The sequence below is a fragment of the Castor canadensis genome, chromosome 19 (assembly GCF_047511655.1).
Source record: "Castor canadensis chromosome 19, mCasCan1.hap1v2, whole genome shotgun sequence".
Lineage (NCBI taxonomy): Eukaryota > Metazoa > Chordata > Mammalia > Rodentia > Castoridae > Castor > Castor canadensis.
In genome coordinates, this window is record NC_133404.1 from 27,354,402 (window position 1) to 27,378,389 (window position 23,988).

At 39.9% G+C, this 23,988-nt stretch overlaps 1 protein-coding gene across 3 annotated transcripts in view; it reads left to right on the forward strand.

The window, feature by feature from the left end:
• Positions 1–7,751: 7,751 nt before the first annotated feature.
• The window catches only part of Mtmr10 (myotubularin related protein 10), a 47,812-nt gene continuing 31,575 nt past the window's right edge, over positions 7,752–23,988 (forward strand). The window contains exons 1-6 of one of the 3 annotated variants that reach the window (XM_074062116.1): positions 7,752–7,948; positions 8,616–8,676; positions 10,606–10,671; positions 19,661–19,797; positions 21,538–21,610; positions 22,178–22,320. In XM_074062116.1, coding sequence (XP_073918217.1) covers positions 7,889–7,948; positions 8,616–8,676; positions 10,606–10,671; positions 19,661–19,797; positions 21,538–21,610; positions 22,178–22,320 — 540 coding nt within the window. In that variant the 5' untranslated portion in view covers positions 7,752–7,888. Of the gene's footprint in view, positions 7,949–8,615; positions 8,677–10,605; positions 10,672–19,660; positions 19,798–21,537; positions 21,611–22,177; positions 22,321–23,988 lie in introns of those variants that run through there. The other 2 variants (XM_020159876.2, XM_074062118.1) reach the window with 2 other exon arrangements.

Consider the following 23,988-nt stretch of genomic DNA (forward strand, 5'->3'; position numbering starts at 1 on the left):
AGCTTTTGCCATGTTCTAGAAAAATGAAAATTTCACAAAATAAGTTGAAGATCCTATGACAACTCAACAGAGCTGGTAAGAAGGTAAAGCTTAGCTTTGGGATTCTTGACATCTCCCTTCATTACACAGCCCGCCCCCCTTTCTGAGGCCTCTCCCATTTCGCCTCAGGAATGTGCAAGTGTCCCATTCTCTTAAGTCCTGCTAACATTTGCACCACCTATCTCTTGTCAAGGTGTTGGCTGGAATCAATTTTTAATGCAATGTTTTCTAAAGTGATTTGTCTTACGAATCCAAATAGGTACATTCTAGTGGTAGACTGTCAGAACCTATGGTAGGCTGGAAATTCTTGAGACCTTTCTCTGTCACCTTAAGTACACTATGTAGCTATCTATGAACTTCCCCAACAGAGTACAACTCAAGTATTATGAGTGTCTGGTATGACATTTACAATTTTGTCTAAATATGGGGAACCAAATATTAGGAACTAACATCCAATGTAACCAAATCTAGCACTATGTAGTACATTAAGATAAGAACACTGTGTATGTTTACGTAATGTAATATAGAACCGTCACGGTCAATAAATAAAAATTCTAAGCAGGGGGTGGTGGTGCATGCCTGCGACCCCAGGTACTCAGAGGCAGTTGCAGGAGGATCATAATTTTTGAGATGAATCCAGGCAAAGTTAGTGAAACCCTATCTCAAAAACAAGGTACAAAGAAAGGGGCTGGGGTGTAATTCAAACGAGATAGCTCTTGCCTAACATGTGTGAGGCCATGGGTTCAATTCCAATACCACACACACACACACACACACACACACACACACACACACACACACACACTGTCCTATATAAAACATAATAAGAAAAAGAACAAGAAGGCTTTTACTCATATATCCCCAACTGTCACAGTCATGAATGAGTTATGGTATTTGGCATGAACCAAGTTTATTTTGGATTTCCATCTATGGAAATTAAAAACTTATATCAAAAACCTCATTTTATAATGGTTCTTATTTGAGACTCCATGACTTTAAATTCTGAATGTATTTTGCATTGAAACCACAAGGTTTCAATGGTCTTCAATAATTTAGAACTCAAAATTTAAAGTTAAATTGCTAATACTGTCATACAGTTATTTCAGATCAAAAATGCATTTTGGCTGAATTCTTTGGAAATAAAATCCTTTAAACAGACATTTAGAGAAAGTTTTATTATAAAAGATACAGAAAAGCACACAAAACAAATATATGACCTAACTGATTATTATGAGTATCTTTAAATGACCACACAGATTAAAAAAATATGCCATGCCAGGCATGGTGGTACATGCCTGTAGTCTTCTGTTTGGCATGTTCTTCTGTTTCTGCATGTTGGCAGGAGAACCATGGGCTTCTTTAGTTAGGCTCAGGTCTAAGGGCTTTGGCAAGATTGTGTTGCTTCTCCAACCACGAGACACCTGTGTCTACTTGTCTTTTTGCGACTTCAGCAGATACTGATGCTCAGTGCCTAGATCCCTTAATTCATACATTCTTAAAAGCTGTGATAGCCAAAGTCTGGTATTTCTTTTTCATTTTGTACAGTTCATACCATCCAGCAGAGCTAATGACCATTGCTCCCATTTACCATTTTTCAAAAGAATGAATTGGTTCTCTCTCCAGAAGTGACTGATAGTTCAATTTTAAAAAACACCCTTAGGTGGCAGTTTAGCTCAAGTTGTAGAGTGCCTGAATAGCAAGCAAGAGGCTCTGAGTTCAAAATCCAGTACCACCAAAAACCCAAAACAAAACAAGAAACACTCTTATGATTTTATGGATTTAAGCATATATGATGTGTTCAATCCATTGTAATTATTATCTCATTTTTTTTCTTTGAGTACCTTAACTATGTAACTCCATTTTCTTCTGGCATAAGTGCTGTTGCCAAAAAAAAAATCTGAGGACAATCTAATTTTCTTTCACCTAAAAGTCACTTGTTTTGTTTAGATCCTCAAAGAAATTTTCCTTTTCCTCCAGGATCTATCTGTATATTGGATCTCTTTAGTCTACCTTAAAATATTTGCTGTCTTGAGCCTAGTCCATTTTCCCTCTTTTCATTGCTCTTTGACTTAATTTTTTTTTCTCCTTTTCATCTTCCACTTTTATTAAGGCATCAGCAACTGTGTTATGAATCCTTGGGTTTCTTAGTTTACTCTTCATTTCAGAAATACTTTTTTCTCTTATTTCTAATTCTATTCATGCTTGCTACACAGGTGCTCTTACCACTTGAGCTACTCCACTAGCCCTTTTAGGCTTTGGGTTATTTAGAGATAGGGTCTCCCAAAGTATTTGCCCAGGGCTTCAAACCATGATCCTCCTGATCTCTGCCTCCTGAGTAGCTAGGATTACAGGTGTGAGCCACTGATGCCTGCCTGGTTTTCTTGAACTTTTTGAAGAAAGTAGTTTTAAAGATAGCTTTTATAATTTCACAGAAACATCTTCTGTTGTTGTTATGTAGTGTAATTTTTACTTCAAAGTCAGGTTACTTTGGAGATTTCCTGGTCCCCTATTTTATCTGGACCTTCTTTTGTCTTTTTCTCTGTTGTCTTTATCCTGCTCAATTCTGTTTCCATGTCTAGCAGTTTGTCCTCAGTGTGGGTCCTTTCCTGAAAGGAAGGCTAGTAGATTAGTTTGCAGAGTTCTTGCAGCTCTGTTGCTCCAGCCCCTCCAGATTCCACCATGAGCCTCATGTACTCTCATTATTTTTTAATTGTACAAGATAATGGGTTTCACTATGACTTTTCCACATATGTACACATGTAGTTCATTTCACTCCCCATCACCCTCCTTTGCTCCCCTTCCCTTCTCCCCTAGGCCCTCCCCTGCATAGTCCTCCCCCCATTTAGGTTCCTGGCTGTTTATGTTTGTACCTACAATCTGTGTATGCACCCTTGTGCTTTTTTTCCCCCTCCCTTTGGAGGTACTCAGGTTTGAACTCAGGAACTTGTACTTGCTAGGCAAGTGCTCTACCACTTGAGCCACTCTGCCAGCCCACTCTTATGCTTTTGAAGAAAGCAAATAGCCCTTTCTATTTCAACCTGATTGGCTGGGTCTTCCAGCAAATATCTTTTGGCTAGTATGAACTTTTCTGTGTGCTTCCTTTTTATTTTTTCTGATATTACAAAGACTATATGACAGCTACTGGTTTGTTAGTACCACTTGATTCTATTTGGAAATTGTGGGGTTATCATTTTCCTTAGATTGATGTTGGCCTTGGGTTTTGATTCTGGTACATAGTTGTTTTGCCTGTATTTATGCGGGAACTGAAAAACTGTTGCTACTGTCATCTTCCCAGAATTTTCTTTTAAGAAACAGACTTTTTAAATTATTTGTCTTAAAAATCATATACTCAGTCAAAGGCAGAGCTTTGTAGATACCAGTGTAACACCTTCTAACCTTTTCCACTGCTACCACCATCACCTGCTTTTATCTGGACTATTGTAATTGCCCCTTCCCCCACTAGTCTCCCAGCTTCCCTCATGCTATACCAATACAGCAGTTGGAAAGATTATTTTAAAATGCAAGTCAGGTCATGTGACTCTCAGCTCTCTGGAAAAAAAAAAGCTTTCCAACTTTCAAGGCCTATGTGGTCTGGCCTGTTGTTTTTCTCTGACCTCCTCTCTCACTGAATTAGGCTGCTTCAGCCACTCTGGCCTCACCACACAGGCTCCTACCTCAGGGCATCCACACTGCTAACCTCTCCATTGGAAAAGCTCTTCCTTCTACTTCCCCTGGCTTGCTCCCTCACTCCCTTTTGTTTCTGTTTAAGTGTCATCTAATCAGAAAGGCCTTCTCGACCACACCTAACTCTGCATTGAGGAAAAGAACCATCTTTCTCTCCTGTGTTTAGGTGCTTCCTTTCCTTCACAGCACTGGTTGCCATGTGACATTATGTATTCATTTTTTTCGATGACACTGGAGTTTGAACTCATGCCTTTGAATTTGCAAGGCAGGAACTTTACCACCTAATCCACATCTCCTATATGTTAATTTTTTATATCTTTCTATTTAGAATGAAAATGCTGTGAAAGTAGGAATTTTGTCCTATTGGTATACTGAATAGTGCTTGGCACAAGGTTAGCACTCAAAGCAAATCTGTTAACTGAAGGAGTGACTGAATAAATATATAAAGTATTTAGCACCTGATAGTTATTTGAGAAATATTTGATTTTTTCTTCTTTTATCCAATAAAAGGAAGTGATCTTTAGGGGATGTTACTATTCTCCATGATAGAAGAAACCATAATGGAAACAGTTGTGTAGCCAGAAAAACAGGTGAAGCCGATCAAAATAGTGACCTAAGAGTCAAGAGAAGGGTTGGCCAAATATAACGAACAGTTGAGGAGTACAGGATCTGAGAAGAGGCTGCAAGGGTAGTTAGTGCTATGGACTGAAGGCATCCCTTCAAAACGCATCTTTGAAGTGCCAATGGCCAATATGACTACATTTGAAGATAGGGTCAGTAGGGGATAATTAAAGTTAAATGAAGATATAAGGTGGGGGGATCCTAATCTGATAGGATAAGTGCCTGTCATCCTTACTATTTGGGAGGCTGAGTTTGGGAAGGTCACTATTCCAGGCCAGCCCAGGCAAAAAACATTTGTGACACCCATCTCAATGGAAAAAATAAGGGCATTGTGGCATACACCTGCATCCTAGCTATGGCAGGGGGCATAAAATAGGAAGATCATAGCCCAGGCCAGCCTGGGCAAAAAGTGAGACCCTATGTCCAAAAATAATCAGAGCAAAAAGGGATGGAGGTGTGGTTCAAATGGTATAGCCTAGCAAGTATGAGGCCCTGAGTTCAAATCCCAGTACCAAAAAAAGAAAGAAAGAAAAAAGAAAAACGAAGCTCATTATCTAACTGCCCCATTCCCACTACCACATGAGGGCCCAGCAAAAAGGCAACCACTTGCAGACCAAGCAGAAAGTCCTCATCAAAGCCCTCTTGTGCTGGACGGTGACTGAGGATTTCCTGAGTGGTGAGAAATACACCGCTAGTCTATAGTATTTTGTTATGGTCGCCTGAGTGGATTAACACAACCAGGTATCCAGAAAATGTCATCAAATTTAGTGTTAAGTCAGTAACAAACCTGGAAAGCAGATCTTTTCACTTTTTAATTTATATGGTCACATACATACTAGAATTATAGAAAACCAGAAGGGCAAAAGTGAAATCACAGAACAAGTCACACAAGTAAAGAGAAAAACTCACAAAGTGCTTGAAGATTTTTGGGGGGAGAGTCAACGTCATATACAGAAATAACAGAATATTCATAATGTTTAAATGTGTGCATAGTATTTTGTGTGTGTTGTGTGTGCATAGAGCCAGCGTTTGAACTCAGGCCCTTGCACCTGCTGAGTACGTGCTCTAACACTTGAACCACACCTCCAGTCCTTTTTGTTTTAGGTATTTTCTAATGGGGTCTCACGTTTATGCTCTGGCCGCCCTGGACTGCAATCCTCCTACTATTTACACTTCTCATGTAGCTGGGATCTCATGGGTGAGCCATCATACCTGGCCATAAACAAGTTTTTTTTTTTTCTTAACAGGAATAATCTAATGCAATTGACATGTTAAAGTATAATCACAGGAAGTGGAGTTGTTGCTCAAATGGTAAAGTGCCTGCCTACCAAGCACAGGGCCCTGAGTTCAAAACCCAGTACTAAAAAAAAACAGTACAATCATGTGTTACCCAAACAGAAACAGAGAGATCAGTGGGGTTCTGAATCCATGGTTAAGTTATTTTCAAAAACAGAACTTTCTCAGTCTTTGCTTCAAAAATTTTTTTTCTCTTTTATTTTACAGTACTGGGGTTTGAATCCAGGGACCTGCACTTGCTAAGCACTCTACCATGAGTCCCATCTCCAGTCCTTTCTGCTTTATTTTTCAGATATGGTCTTGTTTTTTTGCCTAGGCTGGCCTTAGACTTATTTAACCCTTCTACTTATGTCTTCTGTTTAGCTTGGATTACAGAAGTACACCACCAGGCCTGGCTTATTTATTGAGATGGAATCTCACTAACTTCTTGCCTGGGGTGGCCTCAAACCACGATCCTTCTGATCTCTGCCTCCTGAGTAGCTGGGATTATAGGTGCGAGTCAGCCACCATGCTCAACTTTTGCTTCAATTTTTTTAATGTAAGAAACATTAGCAACACTAATGAGAGCTTCCCTGTGACACTAATCACAAAATGCTGAATGGAAGTTTTATTCTCCAAAGTATAAGGCTGGGGGCATGGCTGAAAGTGATGGAGTGCCTGACTTGCAAAGTACAATAAGGACAGAGTGCTTGCCTGGCAAGATCAATCAATCTATCTATCTATCATCTATCTACCTACCTACTTATCTATACTTGCAACACCACTAGCCCCTACCACCCAAGGCTGTTCCAGTTAACTAGTATTTTAAGAGTTTACAAATGTTTTGCACAGTGAGGCGCCGGTAGCTCACAGCTGTAACCCTTGCTACTTAGGAGGCAGAGATCAGATGCATCGCAGTTTGAAGCCTGCCCCAGGGAAATAGTTCAGGAGACCCTATCTTTAAGAAAAAAACCCAAAACAACAAAAGGGCTGGCGGAGTGATTCAAAGCGCTAAGAGTGCCAGCCTAGAAAGCCTGTGTTAAAAACCCAGTGCCGCCAAAAAAAACAAACCAAACCAAAAAAGAAAAAAGAAAAAAGAAAAGCCTTGCACTTGACATATTTGTCTCTTCCTTGAAACTAATGGGCAGATTTTCTCTTCCACATCCTATTATGTCCCCAGTTCTTTAGTTTCTGACTTTCGCTGGGCTTTTGATCATTTATCTGCTCACTAGCATCTGTGTATATGATGGGCAAGAAAATAAAGGTAACTTGCTTAATATTGTTTTTCACATTAAAGTTTAACGAGAGGCTAGAAATAAATTAACTAAACTGACACTGCCTGCCAATGTCACCTGTCGGGTCCCCACGTCTCACGCCAAGTCTCAGCATCCCATGGAAAGCAGGTCCTACCGGCTCAACCTGCTTCAAAGTTCGCGCAGAGACCGGGTGATGGGAGAACACCCTCCCCAAGTGTGGGGATTGGGAGGGAATTTCTCACAGGCAGCACGGCCCGCGCTGACATCTAAACCTGGTCACCTTTGGTTGCATCGGTGTCGGTGCCGTGGTACAGATGTCCCCTTCCCCCAGTCCCGCGCTCGTCCCCCACGGCCTCAAAAACAATGCTTTCTCAGGCCCGATGACTAACGAGCAGCAGTTAAGGGAGAGTCTCACGAAAAGACGAAATGGGGTTCCTGGGGACAGTGGCGACAGTGGATACCCCGAGCTACGTGCTAGAGCCGCTTCGCGCTCCCGCCATTACCCGCGCGAGCCGCCGTCGTTGACCCCTGCGTGCCGCCGTGACCCCTGCGTGCCGCCGTGACCCCTGCGTGCCGCCGTGACCCCTGCGTGCCGCCGTAGGAACGCCCACCGCAGGCCGCGTTCTCAAGATGGCTGCCAGGCTCCACTCCCCCCAGTGCCCTGTCTGAGGGCCCGCAGTGGCGCTCGGCTCAATCCTTTTCGTTCCGGTGCCAACGCGGCCTAGAGGCTTGGGAGCGGCGGGCGGCCGGCCCTGCACGGGCCGTCTCGCGAGGCGGGGCGCTGGGCCCCTTCCGGGGATGGGCCCCGGCGTTCGCGTTGGCCCGGCTCTGCCCCGGCTCCTCCCCGCTCGGGCGGGCGCTTTGCTGTGTCCCCGCCCGTCAGTTCGCCCGGCGGGGCCGGCCGCAGACGGGACCTGGGCAGTCGCACCGGGAGCGCTAGGTCCAGAGGCGTCTGCAGGCGTCAGCACTGCCGCTGGCCCGCGACGGGGCCCGGACGCCAAGGCGGCGGCACCATGTTCTCCCTCAAGCCGCCCAGACCCACTTTCAGGTCCTACCTCCTGCCGCCGCCCCAGGTAAGCCGCGCCCCCGTCTCGGGCTGGACCCCCAGAACCCGGACCCGGAGGAGGCTGCGCCGCTGCCCTGCCCTCCACTGACGCGGGGGACTCGTGGATCTCGACTGCGGCCATTCTCTGCCCCGAGTCCTGTCTGGTGACCCCGGGGAGCGTCCGCAGCTGGATTTATTCAGTGCCCAGCCCTGCGACGGCCCCCGCTGTTACCTGTCGGTCACAAGTATGCACGCCTGGAACGCTCAGGCTGATTAATGTTTTTATTGTCAGGCTCCTAAGTCGATCCTGAAGTTTTTTTTTTAAGTGGGACAGGTTTGAACTCAGGGCTTTGCACTTGCAAAGCAGGAACTCTTGTCGCTTGAGACACACCTCCAGACCATTTTGCTCTGGTTATTTTGGAGATGGGGGGGGGGTCTTGCGAACTATTTGCCCCAGCTAGCCTCGAACCGCGATCCTCCAGATTGCAGCCTCCCAAATAGCTGGGAGTACAGACGTGAGCCGCCGGCAGCCGGCATAAGCAAATCTTAAAAAGAGCTGGTTTAAGACGCCAAAAGAGTTGGAGTGGGAGGATAAGTTTCTGTCGCATGTGTCCTCACTTAGGAACCAGGAGATTGGTCGCAGTGTCTTTTGCCGAGGGCTGTGGATTTTGGTTTATTTTGTTAATGTATTTCAGACTGACGATAAGATCGGTTCGGAACCGAAGATTAAGAAACTGGAGCCAGTCCTTTTGCCAGGTAAACGTTACAGAGCTTCAACAGACATTTTACTAAAGTGTTTCGGTTTATGACTGTTCTGTCGAGTAGTGTCATGTGGTTAGCTTTCCTCTTCTAGTTACTTTAAACTGTCTGCAGTTAAAACGCTAACGACTAAGGAGAGAAAAAGAACGGGTTAGAGATAATTGGTGTTTCTCCCTGGAAGTTTAAAGCATTATAGAAAACTGTCAAGAATATCACTACGTCGTTTTCTTTTTTGTCTTCCGAAGTATTCTTTTGGAAAGGAAGTGTTTAATTGCTTGGGTAGTGAAAGGTTTTTTTGCCCTACATATCTGTCTGCATCTTAATACATTTAAGAGTAATAGTCGAATCACCATTTTAATGTGTTTTGATAGTATGAAAATCAACTTTTGTTGTGTCTGTGTCTGGACACTAGTAACAGAGCTTAGTGAACTTTGAATTACTTAGCAATATTTTTTTAAGTTGTCAGCTGTATTTGCAAATATGGCTTGTTTCAGTTTAGAACGGGGGTTTCCCAGTGGAGGCACTGTTGACATTTTAGTGCCAATAATTCCTGGTTGTGAGGGGCTGTCCTGATCTGAGGGCATTCCCTGGCCTCTGCCTACTGGATGCCATTCCAGGTATTGCTGTGTGTGTGTGTGTGGTGTGAGGTGTGTGGTGTGGTGTGGGTGTGGTGTGTGTGCAGTGGACAAAATCTCCAGGTTGCAAACCACTCACTGTTTAGAACAAATTTACCTTAGAAATAAAGGTAGGAATTGGAGGTAGTCAGTTTAGTTTTACAGCATACAAAAAAAGAAAAGATTTGATTGATATTTTCAACTGTATAACAATGTATAATAATTAGGAAAAGTCAGTTGTTGTTTAATATGATTATTGGGGAAGTAGCCAGGTACTTAAGAAAACCTGATTTAATCAAATAACCGGTGTGTGTGGCCACTGTCAACATTTTAAAATGTCAGAGTCGTTACTTAAAGCCAAATTGAGCGAAATATTTAAACTTTGTAACTTAGTAACCAAATATGGGAACATAAAAATTTTAAATATTAAGAAGGGAAAAACATGTTTTAAAAAAGTGCACCTGTGGTTCCATATGGTAGATGCTAACTCTTAAAATAATTTTTAAAACTTTATTTGGGTGTCAGTTATAAATATTCTCTCTTAATTGTGTGAGTGCCTTTCACCCAGCATTTACTAATTAATCCTTGGTACTTTTCCTTTGAGTGAACAGTAGAACTACTGAGTAACCCTTGCTCCCTGTGTGTTCGTTTTCAGTCTTAGTCACTGGGCATTAGTAGGCAGCAATGGGAAACTACTCATCTTGAGTGAGTGCCTGAGAGCTGTTGAACTGTGGCTTCCTTTCCTTTGAACAGGCCTGATGCTTAGGCTCCCATTCCCCTCTCCCAATGCTATGCTTTGACACTGAAAAACAACATAGTCTTACTACAAATGCTAGTGCCTGCTCTTATTTAAATTAACTTTTAAATTTAAGGCATGCAGATGAAGTGTTACTAAATATCAGTAAGCTTAAAGAATTTTCTCATTGAAGGGTTATCTGTTCTTTAAAATTACTGAGAACTTACCTTTCTACTGAGAAGTCAGTTTTCTGGGGAAGATTTTAAACCCAGTTACTGATATTAAGTAGTTTAAGTGTCCTTGTTTTGTTTGGGGTTGTTTTTGTTGTTGGTTTTGGCAGCACTGGGGTTTGAATTCAGGACCTCACATTTGCTAGCCAGGTGCTCTTACCGTTTTAGCTACTCTGTCAGTGCCACTCTGTGAGCCTTTTCTTGTTTTTTGAGATAAGGTCTCTTGAACTGTTTGCCCGAGGCTGGCTTCAAACTGCATCCTTCCGATTGATCTCTGCCTCCTGACCAGCTAGGATTATAGGCATTAACCATCTGTGCCTAGCTTGTTTGTTTTTTTTTGAGACAGGGCCTTCCTATGTAGCCCAGGCTGGCCTTAAATTCAAAATCAGCCTCCCAAGTGCTGGGATTACAGGTATGTACATCAAGACCTGCTAATCACCCTGTTGTGGTCTCTATTTCCTGTTTCACCTCTCAAGTCATATCTGTGACTACCATCAGAACCTTTCTTGCCCCTTCTTTGGCCTGCAGCCTCCTATTCTACACATGTAATCTGGAAGACCAGTGGAAAGCAACTGAAGTAGTGGTGGTCTAACCACCTAGGCCAGACTAGCTCAGTGGTAGAATACATGCTTGCCATGTACCAAGTCCTGGGTTTGACCCCCAGCACACATGCACACACAAAACCAAAGGAACAAAAACCTAGGCTAGCATAGGGCTTTTACTTACTAACAGAGATTGAATAATATAGTCCTGGCCTCCTTATAGTCAGAAATGAAGAGAAAACTTGGCAAGTCACCTGTGGCTTTACCCAGGCACACAGAACAAGAAGTGATTGTTCAGAAACGCAGTGTCGCATGCTAATCTTTGGCATGATGCCTTGAGTCCAAGGATATCTTACTTCAGCTGCCCGAAGCTTGAACTTTTAATTCAATAAGCAGCTGAGAATTAGAACCCCAAACCAATTGTTTATCTGTGTGCATCATCATGTGCTTTGTTGGACTTAAGGCTAAATTTAAAGTGATCCTCATCATTGATTAGGTAAGGAAAGTGGAAGAGAATAACTAGTAAGTTAAGTTAGATTGCTGTTTATGTTAGTGACTTTCATCCTTGTTCATGAAAGTCTTTGAGACAGAGATTGTACCAAGTTTACCATTGTGATCCTGTTGACTGGCAGGATCCTGAAATAAACATTGACATATTTATTGGATGACTGAATGAATGAAAAGATCCCCTCAGATCACCTGCTTATATTGTTACCTTAGGCATGCCCACACAGAGATAGACCAGCTAATGGACTGAGTAAAAGGAAGAATGTTGTTTCATGCCAGACATCTAAAGAGAAGTATATTTGAGCCTGTAATGGAAATAAAGTACTCCGTTAGTGGTTATCCTTTGTGCTGACTTTTTTTTTTTTTCATCTTTTCATCATTACATGAATCTTGTTCTGACTTTAACAATTCTATTGTATACATGTAAAAATCACTCCAGTACTTTTAGAAAATAAAGTACAAGTGTAGGTGTGAGAGAGTGTGTTAGTGTGTATGTGTGTTTATGTTCCAGTGTATATTCATTAAGAACATATAGTGCCAGACCACTCGTCATGCCTTTTTCTGATAGTTGCTGGATTAGCGGGTTCAGTGAGCTTGTGTGAATCTCCTGTAGGCAGGCTTTGTAGGAGAGCAAGGTGCCAGGGGTGTAGTGAGGGGTATAGTAAGTCTGGATCACAGCAGGCTGGGTGAGCTCTTGTACAAGGTAGAAGATTGTGACCTGAATTAGTGGTACCCGTCCGTATTCCAGTCAGGGACTGACATATTTATTTTTCTGTTGAGACAAGGTCTTACCACACTCAGACTCCTGGGCTCAAGTGACTTTCTTACCTCTACCTCCCAAGCACTGTGATTATAGACACATGCCACTGTTCTTGCCTGCATGATGGTTTTTGGCAGTCCTTGATGAAAATGAGAAACTGAGGGAGAGTGCAGCTTTCTTTCATAAGGCTGAATTTATTATGTGTTGTTTGTTTATTTATCTTGGTGCTAAGAAATTCAAACCCAAGACCAGCCTCAGACTGCAGTCCTCACCTTTGTTCTTAAAGTTGAGCATATAGACATACCATCACACCAGCTTATTGATTGACATGATGCCTCACTAACTTTTGCCCAGGTAGACCTTGAACTATGATCTTCTGGGTCTCTGCCTCCCAAATAGCTAGGCATGCCAGTGTGCCCAGCCCAAAGCTGAATTGTTTTGATTGAGAGGATATTCTTCTGAGATTATGGCCTTCTAACTTCTGTAGTGTACCTATATTCTTTTGCTAAGTGATGGTAGTAGTAGCTGTGGCTTTAAACAAGACTATTAAGTTGACAAAATACAAAGGTAAAAACTCTGTATTAGTCCCCTAAGTTGTTTTTCTGTATAGACCTTGTTTGGAATCTAAACTGGAAACCACCGGATGAGATTGTTAGAATATTACAGATATAATAATGAATATTCATACAGAGAAGATCAGTTCTACCACCTCACAAAAACTGTCTCTTCTTTTGACAAATTGTTTAACCCAACTCCACCTAGCCTAGGTATGGCCAACAAGGATAATAACTCACTCCACTAATGGCTCACTGACTCACACCTGTGAGCCAGGAGGCAGAGATCAGGAGGATCGCTGTTTGAAACCAGCTTAGTTCGTGAGACCCTATCTCAAAAATACCCAACACAAAAAAGGGCTGGCAGAGTGATTCAATTAGTAGAATGCCTGCCTAGCAAACATGAGGCCTGAGTGCAAACCCCAGTACCACCAAAAAAATAAATAACCCACCCCAGATCGCAAGCATGAGTACAGCTCTCTTTCTGTATTTCTTAAGTTGGTACTAAGGGAAGAAATCCTTCTGGGGCAATGCTGCCAGAGGGCATAGTTCCAAAAAACCTGTCTGAAAGACTGAAGAACCCAGAGGAAGTGTACTGATGATGTTCAGGTCTCTGGATTTTATTATCCCTAAAGTCCAGCTAACAAAAGCCACAGAATTATTTTTGCTAAGCTAGTTCAAAGCATGTTTCTGACACTTGGACTTGTTGTGGCTTATAGGTTAATCTTCACAGCAGCCCTCTCAATTAAGGCACCAAACTTATTTTCATTTGACAGGGAAGCAAACCACAGTTTGCAGAGGTATGGCACCACTAGCAAGAGCAAGGGCAGAGCCTGGTTCCTAGGCTGTGCCTTTAGCAGCTAAACAGGACAGTCTACCTGCTGCACTAGGGTACAGACTTATGCTTTGGAACTGTGGAGGGATGGATTGGATGTCAACCTAAGGGAGTTCTTTTTAACCAGTGAGGTAAACAGAGCTCTGTCATTAGCCCTGCCCTTCTCACAGCAGTGACAGATTTTGACCCAGCTTGAGGAAGAACTTTCAATTTCATCTGTTAGAAAATGGAATGTCTTAAGAGGCAGTGGACTTTCTTCTTGCTAGCCCTGCTGAAGCAGAGGCTGGTGGAATGCCAGTGGCTTTGTGCAAAGGATATAAGATTTGCAGTGAGTGGAGTTTGATGGCCTCTGCTCTCTTCAAATCCTGAGGTATGATTTTGTTAAGAATCTATAAGGTGAGAGGGAGAAGAAATGAAATGCTGTGACTAACAGTAATGAATTGCTTTGTTGAGTAGGTATGAAACACATTTCAGTGCTGCTTTACAGAGGGTGAAGATAGGGGTTCTGCCCTTAGACCATTTCAGTTCATTAGGGAAGTGTTTCACTACAGGAGAGCAGAGGTTGTGAGGGCTGAGAGGAAGTCACCTAAGTCAGATTTGGGGTACTGCAAGGGGTATCAGGAATCTTGAGTACTTCCTAAGCCTTGGTCCACTGTTCTTTTTTTTTAATTATTATTCATATGTGCATACAATCCTTGGGTCATTTCTCTCTTCCCCCCACCCCCTCCATACCCAGCAGAAACTATTTTGCCCTTATCTCTAATTTTGTTGAAGAGAGAGTATAAGCAATAATAGGAAGGAACAGGGTTTTTGCTAGTTGAGATAAGGATAGCTATACAGGGAGTTGACTCACATTAATTTCCTGTACATGTGTGTTACCTTCTAGGTTAATTGATCTAACCTTTTCTCTAGTTCCTGGTCCCCTTTTCCTATTGGCCTCGGTTGCTTTTAAGGTATCTGCTTTAGTTTCTCTGCATTGAGGCAACAAATGCTAGCTAATTTTTTAGGTGTCTTACCTATCCTCATATCTCCCTTGTGTGCACTCGCTTTTATCTTGTGATCAAAGTTCAATCCCCTTGTTGTGTTTGCCCTTGATCTAATGTCTGCATATGAGGGAGAACATACGATTTTTGGTCTTTTGGGCCAGGCTAACCTCACTCAGAATGATGTTCTCCAATTCCATCCATTTTGCTCACTGTTCTGAAGTCCTGTGTCAGCTTAGTTTTTTCTCCTTTCCATCTATAATACAGCAGCACTTTATCTATTAACTACTACATCAGTAAAGAATGCACTGATTGTCAAGTGTTTTGTAATCAGATCAGAGAAGCATGCAACCACAGGCCATCTGGAAAATGAAAATGCCCTTTTTGTATAGATGTCTTGTATACTTTTTACATATTCACTGTTTGGACCATTTATGTACTGTTCTTGTTTCCTGACTCACCCACGAGTCTTCCTCAGTTGGATTGTGAATCCCTTACAGGCAAAAGAAAATAAAAAAATCAAACAACAAGAACAACAAAAACCCTGTCTTTTGGATGGTTCATGTGCTGCCCTTTTGAAATTAGGCTACATAGATAATCATAGCCTGGTTCTGATTTTAACTCATAGATACATTGTTTTGAAAGGCCAGAGGACAGGTACCATGCCCTTGGAACCGTGAACAATGTAACTGACTGTGGTATCTTTGCATTAGGTTTATGCTTCACCTGTGGACCTTCAGTATATATGGTGCTGTCCATTCCTCAGGCCACTGCTGCAGTACCTGAGGGTAGCACTTTATTACTCACTTCCTAATGCCTCACCATCTGCGTGTAGCTTTTCACTCTTGCTTGGAAACTTCTTGAACCTGCATAAATGAAATCTTACTGAAGCAGGACAAAAGTCCAAATTCTTTAACTACTATAACGTGCTAACATACTACCTCACTGGTATTTGCTTCAATCAGGCCTGCTCCTTGCTGCCTGCCTTATGCTTTCCTCATTTTCACTGTGTTTGGTGAGACTTTGTTCTAAGCCATTTTCCAAGCTAAAATTTATGGGAGAATTTATTTCTGTTCATCAAATATATATTGATTTTCTAATTGTTTAAGGTGTTAAGAAAGATAATGTGGCATGATTTTTTTGGTCCTTGGGAGTTAAAAACTTCCCTAGCTATTCCATTTGGAGATTGTTATCTTTTTATTTACTTTCTCATTTTTCTTTACAGATGGAAGGGTCTTGGGAAAACAAACTTTGATTTCTTAATTCATTCTCAGACCTTGGAAGAAACTCTTGGCTGTCTTCTAATTTACAAAGTTTTTCTAGGGTGCTGTTTGCTTACTGCACACTGAAACTAATTTCCTGCTTGCTTTATCTTCCATGAGACTTTCCTGTAACTTCCCACAGTGCAGTCCTAGAAAATGCTTGGCAGCTGACAGTGCTGAGCAGGAAGCCGGGAAGACGAATGGTATAGGGACTCACAAGCTGGTGTGAATGTCTTCTAGCACACAAGCCACCCTTCACCACAGAAGAGACTCAGGAGCACAGTCTCCTTGAAAACCCCATGTTCCCTGAAGTGTTAAAACTTTTATTATGAGTTTAGTCCTCAAGGTCACTAGTTGAAAATGTAAATGAGAACGGCCTCGGTGCTCTTACATACAATATCTAGGCACAGGAGGCTTTGTATCTCTTCCCTGTCTAAAGCTAATTTTCTAGTCATTATATTACAGTGCTTGGCAATAGCTTCTGACAGCTCTTAGCCACCTTCTTTTCTTTCTTACTCTTTTGTAAGTTATGAGCAGATTATTGATATGTGAGCAGACAGCACTTTCTGCTGTGTGTCAACTCCTTAGCGAGAACAGAGTCTTGGCCCCTTCTGATGGACACATTTCTGGAGGAAAGTTTTCTGTCCTCATCTCAGCATTGAGTAGGCCTCCAGGGCTCTCCACGAGTGGCTGCAGCATTGCAGATGGAGAGCATCTGTCCTCAGACGGGAAGTGCCTAAAAACATCTTCTGAGCCTTGTTTCAGATAATTTTGAGAGCTCTCATTTAAGTAACCATCTCTAACACAGGGGTCAGCAAACCTTTTCTGTAAAGTGCCAGAAAGTAAATGTTTTAAGCTTTGTGGGCCAGAAAGTCTGTGTTACAGTTTACTCGGCTCTGCCTTTGTTCTGTGAAGCAGCCAAAGACAGTGCACAAGTGAATGAATGTGGCTGTGTTTCAGTAAAATTTTATTTACAAAAACAGGGTCTATATTTGGCCCACAGTCTGTGGTTTACCATCCCCTGAACTCATTAAGTGTGTTATTTTCTTTGTCTCACCTCACTGCATTCTAGACTTGACATTTTACTCTTGCATCAGTAAGAGAATCAGATTGCTAGAAAAATGACCTGTCAAGAGTGTGTGCCTCATAAATAAAATTGGTGGGTAGTACTAGCATGGCCACAACGTCCTACCTCACAAGCTCTCTATCCCTTTCTTCACATTGTTATCTCTGCTCCCCATCTCAGGAACCTGAAATCCTATGATGTGATGTGTTTTTTAAGTAAAATTTTATTTGAATACAGCATACAGCATGCATAAGAAATACATATAGATCATAAGTGCCACATATGAAGAATTTGTAGCAATCTTGAGCATTGGGTGGGTGAGAAAGGTGGCACAGTGTGAGGTGATGCCAGTTGCTCTTTGGGACCCAGAAGTTTTGTACCAGGAAGTTAGTGTTCCAAGAAGTTGTCCTCTGTCCAAACTAGGAATAAGTAGGTTTATTAGCTAAGGACTTCTTAACGGCAGCTTAGATCGGGGAAAGAAGGTATTCAGTAGCCCAGATTCTGATAAGGGAGGTGGTAGGCTTTGTGTTCAGGGAACTCTAGAAGATTTGAATTTTATGTATTTGAATTCTCAATGAGTTTTTATGTATACTTTTGTCATTTAAACATTTTTTTCTCATTAGTATCCAGTTAGGACTAGTATTTGAATTTTTAATTCAGTATTATTGCTGGCTTTCTCACTACAGTACATTTATTTTTATGCAAGTGTAGGGGAAAGTACAAGTAGCCTCTGTGTCTATAGGTTCCACATCAGCGAGTTCAACCAACTACTGATAGAAAATATTCCAAAAAACAGAATTGCCTCTCTACTGAATATGTACACTTTTCTTCTTGTTACTTACTAAACAATATGGCATAACAACTATTTATGTTGTTCCAGGCATTTTAAAGGAGTCTGGAGATGATATAGATAATGTAGATAAGTTATATGCTAATACTGTACAGTCTTATATGAGGGACTGGAACCTCCACAGATTCAGTATCTGCCGGGTCCTGAAACCAAGATATGAAGGAACGGCTGTGTTGGAGTTGAAATCAGAACCCTTGGTTATAAGTTCCAAATTTATTTCTTAACATTTTTAAGATGTTTGGAAAGTGACTTAACCGCTTTGGATCCCAGTCCCTTATCTTTGTATTAGAGAAAATATCTTTCCTTACCCTTACATGCTCTTGAATAAATCAGTCTGGACGAATGTTGAGAAACCCCCATTGCTGGATTGTACTGTTTTCTGTACACGTGTAGGCAAGCTGTGGCTGTTCTGTGTTTTGTTTTGTTTTTTTCCCCTAACTTTATATACGCTTACCCAGAATAATCCTCATCTTCAACCTACTTAGCTCTTGACCATAACAGATTACTGTTTTCTGCTCTTTTTCAAACAGCTCCTGTCCAAGGTAGTGATTGTCTAATAAACCAGGCATAATGAGGTGATTTAATTCATTTAGTCAGCACTTACTTAACAGGCACCTGCCATATGCTAGATACTGTTCTATGCACTAAAGGTTCAGCACTGAATAAAAATTATTCCATTTTCTACCACTTTGGACATGCAATCCTGAGGTAAAGGAGGTTTGTGTTCAAAATGGAAATTTGCTCAAGTGGTTCGAGCCAGAAATTGGACATAAGCATATTTAAATTAAGTCCTCAAGTAAATGTTAGGGGGCATTTCCTAAAACTAGCCTTGTCAATTTTTAAGAACTTTGAATAAAAGTTATTCTTGCAACTCAGATTTATTGTAACATTTTGTTAGAGGATTGTTTTTGAGACTATAGATTTATTCTTTATGAACTGGTAGGTGTTTGAGGATTGTCAGCCATGAGGTTCAATTTATCACTATTAAAGATGTTTATAATGATAAAAAATAGATTAGTGCCCTGTTTCTAGTACTGACTGAGCATGGAGACTGATGGCTTTAATATGTTCCTATTCTAGTTGAATTTTAGATCTTGAAATTAAGGTTTAATGGTGACCAAGCTTTAAATAAATTACATAAAAATTACTCTTTTCAAAGGCACATTGTAACTTTTGTTTTGGTTTCTTAACATTTATTTCCCTAATCTTTCCTTTTAACTCAAATTTTAAAGTTTATTGCTTACTAAGTTGTAATTTGAATGCAGAGTAAACTAGATTTGACTTTATGAAATATATTTTATTGGTGGTACTGGGGTTTGAAGTCAGTGCTTAGCACTTGTTAGGCAGGCCCTCTACCACTTGAGCCATGCCTCCAGCCCTGTGGAGTATATTTTAAAACAAAGCTGAATGCTGGTTCTCATCTTTTACGAAAGACATGGTTTGAGAGATCAAATCACATCTTAATGGAACACCGGTATTCCATCAGTAATTCGCTGAAGAAAGGGGTGTAATTTATTTCTTCACCAGAATGCCTTTCCACAAATAAATAATGAGATATAGTACAGCAGAGAGCAAAGTGTTCAGGCTTATTGGCACATAATCTCTCTAAAAGTTGAAGCTGGGCATGGTAGTCCATAGCCCCAGCTACTAGAGAGGATCAGTTGAGTCCAAGAGTTCAAGGTCAACCTGGATACCATATTGGATATCATCTCAAAAAAAAAAAAAAATGAGTCTCTAAAAGTTGATTCCATTCTGAAACAGCCAACCTTTCTGGTTTTATCAGCTCAGATCCCAAAGCTCTTTTCGCCTCAGTTTCTATACCTTACAAATGAAGAAAAATGCTTTGTAACTATTTCTGTTGTGAGAACACAGAGCATTTACAGTGCCCAGCATACTTAAGCAAAAAGTGACTGTTCCCTCTTACTATCATTATTATTGTCATCAGATCATGAAATCCTCCTTCTAGGGCACACAGTGACTATTGACATTTTATGGCATAGTTGCTCCTTACACAGTGATGTGTTTTGTTGTTTTTTTTTAAGGAGAAATTGTTGTAAATGAAGTCAATTTTGTGAGAAAATGTATTGCAACAGACACAAGCCAGTACGATCTGTGGGGAAAGCTGATATGCAGTAATTTCAAAATTTCCTTTCTTACGGATGACCCAGTGCCATTACAGGTGTGTTTTATTTGTACTCTGTTTAATTGTGTCAAGGCTTTGACTCTAAGCAGCACATACTGTTATATAAACCACAGATATGGAAAAATTATAATATTTATCAATAGATTAATATAATGGCAATGTAAACTCAAAGCTAAGGAGAATGTTGGGACTTGCTTAAAGAATAGAATTAGTGGAGTGTTTTGTTTATCCTCTGTGATCATTGGTTATGTATCTTTTTCAATACGGGAGTTATTTCCTCTAAGCCGTTTAACTTGTAAAAATATTTGCTTATAAAAGCAAATATTCTTTTTCACTAATCATAAAAAGAAAATCTCATTTAGTAAATAATCTTACAAATGTTGACTATTTTACTGATTTCAAAGGTTTTTTAAAAAACTAGTTCTTTTCCCAAAAAGTTAAATTCTAGTTTCTAGTGTACTATAAGGATAAAGAAAAATATTAATATGATTTTTCTTTAATAATCCTGTTGCTGTTTTATATTATTACTCCTTAACTCACCTTTGTTTTTTGGCATCATGGGGTTTTAAACTCAGGGTGTCACATTTGCTAGGCAGGCGCTCTTACTGCTTAATTCCACCAGCCCTATTCTATATTCTTACTAGAAAGTGATAGTTCCTTATCATTTTGGTTTTTAAAAGTTCAGGCATTCATTTGATTAAGTTAAAAATCCCCAAAATTTCTCTTAGCTATTTTGTATTTGTTTTGTAAAGTGTTACACACTTTTGCCCTTTAAATCTTTATTGATAGCAGTAATTGTTCCCTAATGAAATACTTGCATAATAACTACAAACTTTTCTTTGGTCTGTGTGTAATTATTTTTAATGTAGTCATTTACTAATTTACCATAATATTTTATGTATATTTGTGTTTATTAATCTTCTGTAGCTGTGTTTAGTCTAAATTTAAGGCATTTAAAAACACTTAGTATGTAAGAATAGTAGCTTATTTGTATGTAGACTTGGGTTTCCCCCTTACTTTTAGCTTCATTAAATGATCTCTCGATTCAGACTTCACTGAAAATGAGAAACATATACCTGGAGTAGCTTAAATCCAGTACCAATAATAAGAAACTAAACCATTGATCTACTGACAGAAAGTTAATAGTGTCAGTTGTGTCCTTAATTTGAAAAAGGGCATAAAGTGTTTGTTAACAAGTGAAAACAATGAGCTCTAGTTTATCAAAAGAAGACAACCTCAAGTTCGAAGTCAACCTGGGCTACATAGCAAGACCCTATCTGGAGAACGGGGAATTTCTAGTAGAGTTTCTGCTCTAGAAAAATCGTTGTTTTTCCATTATAAAATCTCCATTGTGAAAACTAAGTAGATTTCACCCTTTAAAATCTGATGACCTAAGATCCCCATTTCCTTTATTATTTTGTGGCCAGGTTAGCCAGAACCAGGCATACAAATGTTTGCCTGTGAAGTGATTTATCATATTTCATTTCTTGGATATTATAGTGGTTTTGTGGTATATATCCTAATTTAATTTCCTTCTGGTGGGGAGAAAGAGAACACGAACATTGCACATATTTCTTTCTTTTCCTCTTTGCTTTACTACTGAAGTGTGTCCGAAGTACTATAGCCTTAGAAGGATACTCACTACACAGGCAAAAACTTCTTGTGCTTGTTAGTGGTAGTAGTCAAAATTTTCCATCACACTTAAAAGTAAGGCTTGCATTACCACTGTAAGGTTACTAAGAAAAGAATTAATGTGAACCTAATTTTTCATTTCAGAAATTCCATTACAGAAACCTCCTTCTTGGAGAGCATGATGTCCCTTTAACATGTATTGAGCAAATTGTCACAGGTATGTAGCATTTTGCACATATTCTCTCTAAAAGTTGAAGCTGGGTGTGGTGGCTTGTAGCCCCAGCTACTGGGGAGGATCACTTGAGCCCAAAAGTTCAAGGTCACTATAGGCACCATAGTGAGTCCACCTCTCAAAAAAAAGAACTGGGTCTCTAAAAGTTGATTCTGTTCTGAAACTATTGCTTAAAGTCTCAAATATGTGAGTTGGTTTTTTGTTTGTTTGTTTGTTTGTTTTTGAGTCCCAGGAACATTACTGAGAGAGAGACACCAATAAATTTTCTTTGATGGAGCTATAAAATGTATAGTTTTTATAACTTACAAATTTTGTCTGCTTTTTAATTAAAAATTTAATCATTAAATGTATCTAGGAAATGGTGACCTTATTCATAGAATCTTTTAAAATATCTTCTAGAGCAAAGTTAAACCCCCCCACCCTCTCAAAGTTCTAGGAATTATAGACAAATACAAAGATTCCAGAGAAGCAGTGATCAAGGGATGGGTACCTTCTCAATGTTTTCCACTAAGAATTGGCTTAAGTGTACTTTTCTCTGTCTTTCTTTTTTAGTAAATGACCACAAGAGGAAGCAGAAAGTCTTAGGGCCCAACCAGAAACTGAAATTTAATCCAACAGAGTTAATTATTTACTGTAAAGATTTCAGAATCGTCAGATTTCGCTTTGATGAATCAGGTCCCGAAAGTGCCAAAAAGGTAATAACTGTTAAATTTTATCAAGTTCTGGGTACTGTACTATATTTACCAATTTCAGTTTTGTATGGAAATTTTCATTTCTCAGTTGCTCAGATATTTTAGGAAAAGTTGTCATTTGATATCTCCTTAAGTAAAGTCAAAACCAAGAATATTGATAGATCTGCTTCCTTATATAAGTTTATTCCTACTTTAAAGAAATCTATATAAATTTTTATTTGCTTCTAAAATGCTAAAGATTCTTAATAAGGAAATTAGCATAATTTTTACATTATGACCATTACTTTCTAACTTATTAAAAAACGTACAAAAGATGGAAATCTACTTTAACTGAGGTTGGCGAGACTTTTAATTCAGTACTACAAAACTTTATGAACAAACAGAAAGCTAGGCTACATAAGGATTAGGTAAATATTTAGTTACAGGAGGGGCCTAATAATTATTAGTGGTTTAAAGAAATCTTAATGAGTTAACTTGAGTGATACTTGACAGGGGCAACTCAAAGCTAGGATCTTATTTCTCCATTGCCTTCCATGAGTAAAAGTCTCCACTTCTTTGATTCCATGGGAGAGAAACTGGTAGACCTAATGTCCCTTCGTTCCAGCCTGCTGTAGCAAATACAGAAAATAGAAATGGAATTCCCAGAGGAGAGTCTGCTCCTATATGTTGGGAGTCCTTAATTGACTAGAAATTTGCTTTCTTTCAGAATTGAGTCAGTCTTTGCACCACCAACGGCACATTTGTTTTCCATATCCAGTAGACTGATTGCAGTAAAATTCCTGTTGATATCACATGAAGCTGTCAGAAAGTTGTTAAGGCAAACGTCTTATTATTCTTTGTTAAAGAGGTAGTAGAGTTGTTTGTAGAACTGGAACCAATAGTTTCTTTCCAGGAAGACAAGCATGACATGACTATCTGAAAATATATGACCACTGGGACCATGGAACAGAGTGATGGTGGGTCTGCGGCTAAAAGTTTTCAAATACAGTCTGCACACCATCTCTCAGCATATCACATTATTGAAAATTCACCTTGATAACTTTTAAGTCTCCTTTCAGCTGTTTGATCCTGTGATTTATGATTTGGGCATTTTAACAATTCAAGATGCCTGTTCTTATATAAAAGGCTTTAGCATTGATTAGGTAGAATACTGTACATTAGATATTGAGTCAAGTTACTTTCTCAAATTTAAATATGTACTTAAAATTTCACTGAGCACGGCAGCAAGAATCTACTTATGAAAACTATCTTTAAGATATATGGAGTTTTGGGAGAACTTGTGAGATTAAGACAATATTTTTAAGTAAAAAATCAATACAGTTGGCCCAATATTCTTTCAGAAAGTTTAAATCTCGTACACTTACTGTATTTTCAGATGATGCTATTTTAGTAAATGGAAATCCTAATTATTAGAGTTAGTTCTTGGGCCATCAAGAATATTCACTAGTCATTTTTAACGTATGTTTTGTGTGGAAGTTTTCATTTCCCAATTGCTCAGATTTTTTGTAGGGGACATTATCATTGGATGTCTCCTTAATAAACTACTAAGTTTTGCAAGAGAGAAATAGAGTAAGATTTAACTTCTTTTCCTAAAAAGTCTAGTTGAGAAGGTAAAGAAGGAACAAATGAACATCAGATATTCCCACATAAATGATTTGTTGCCACATGAAC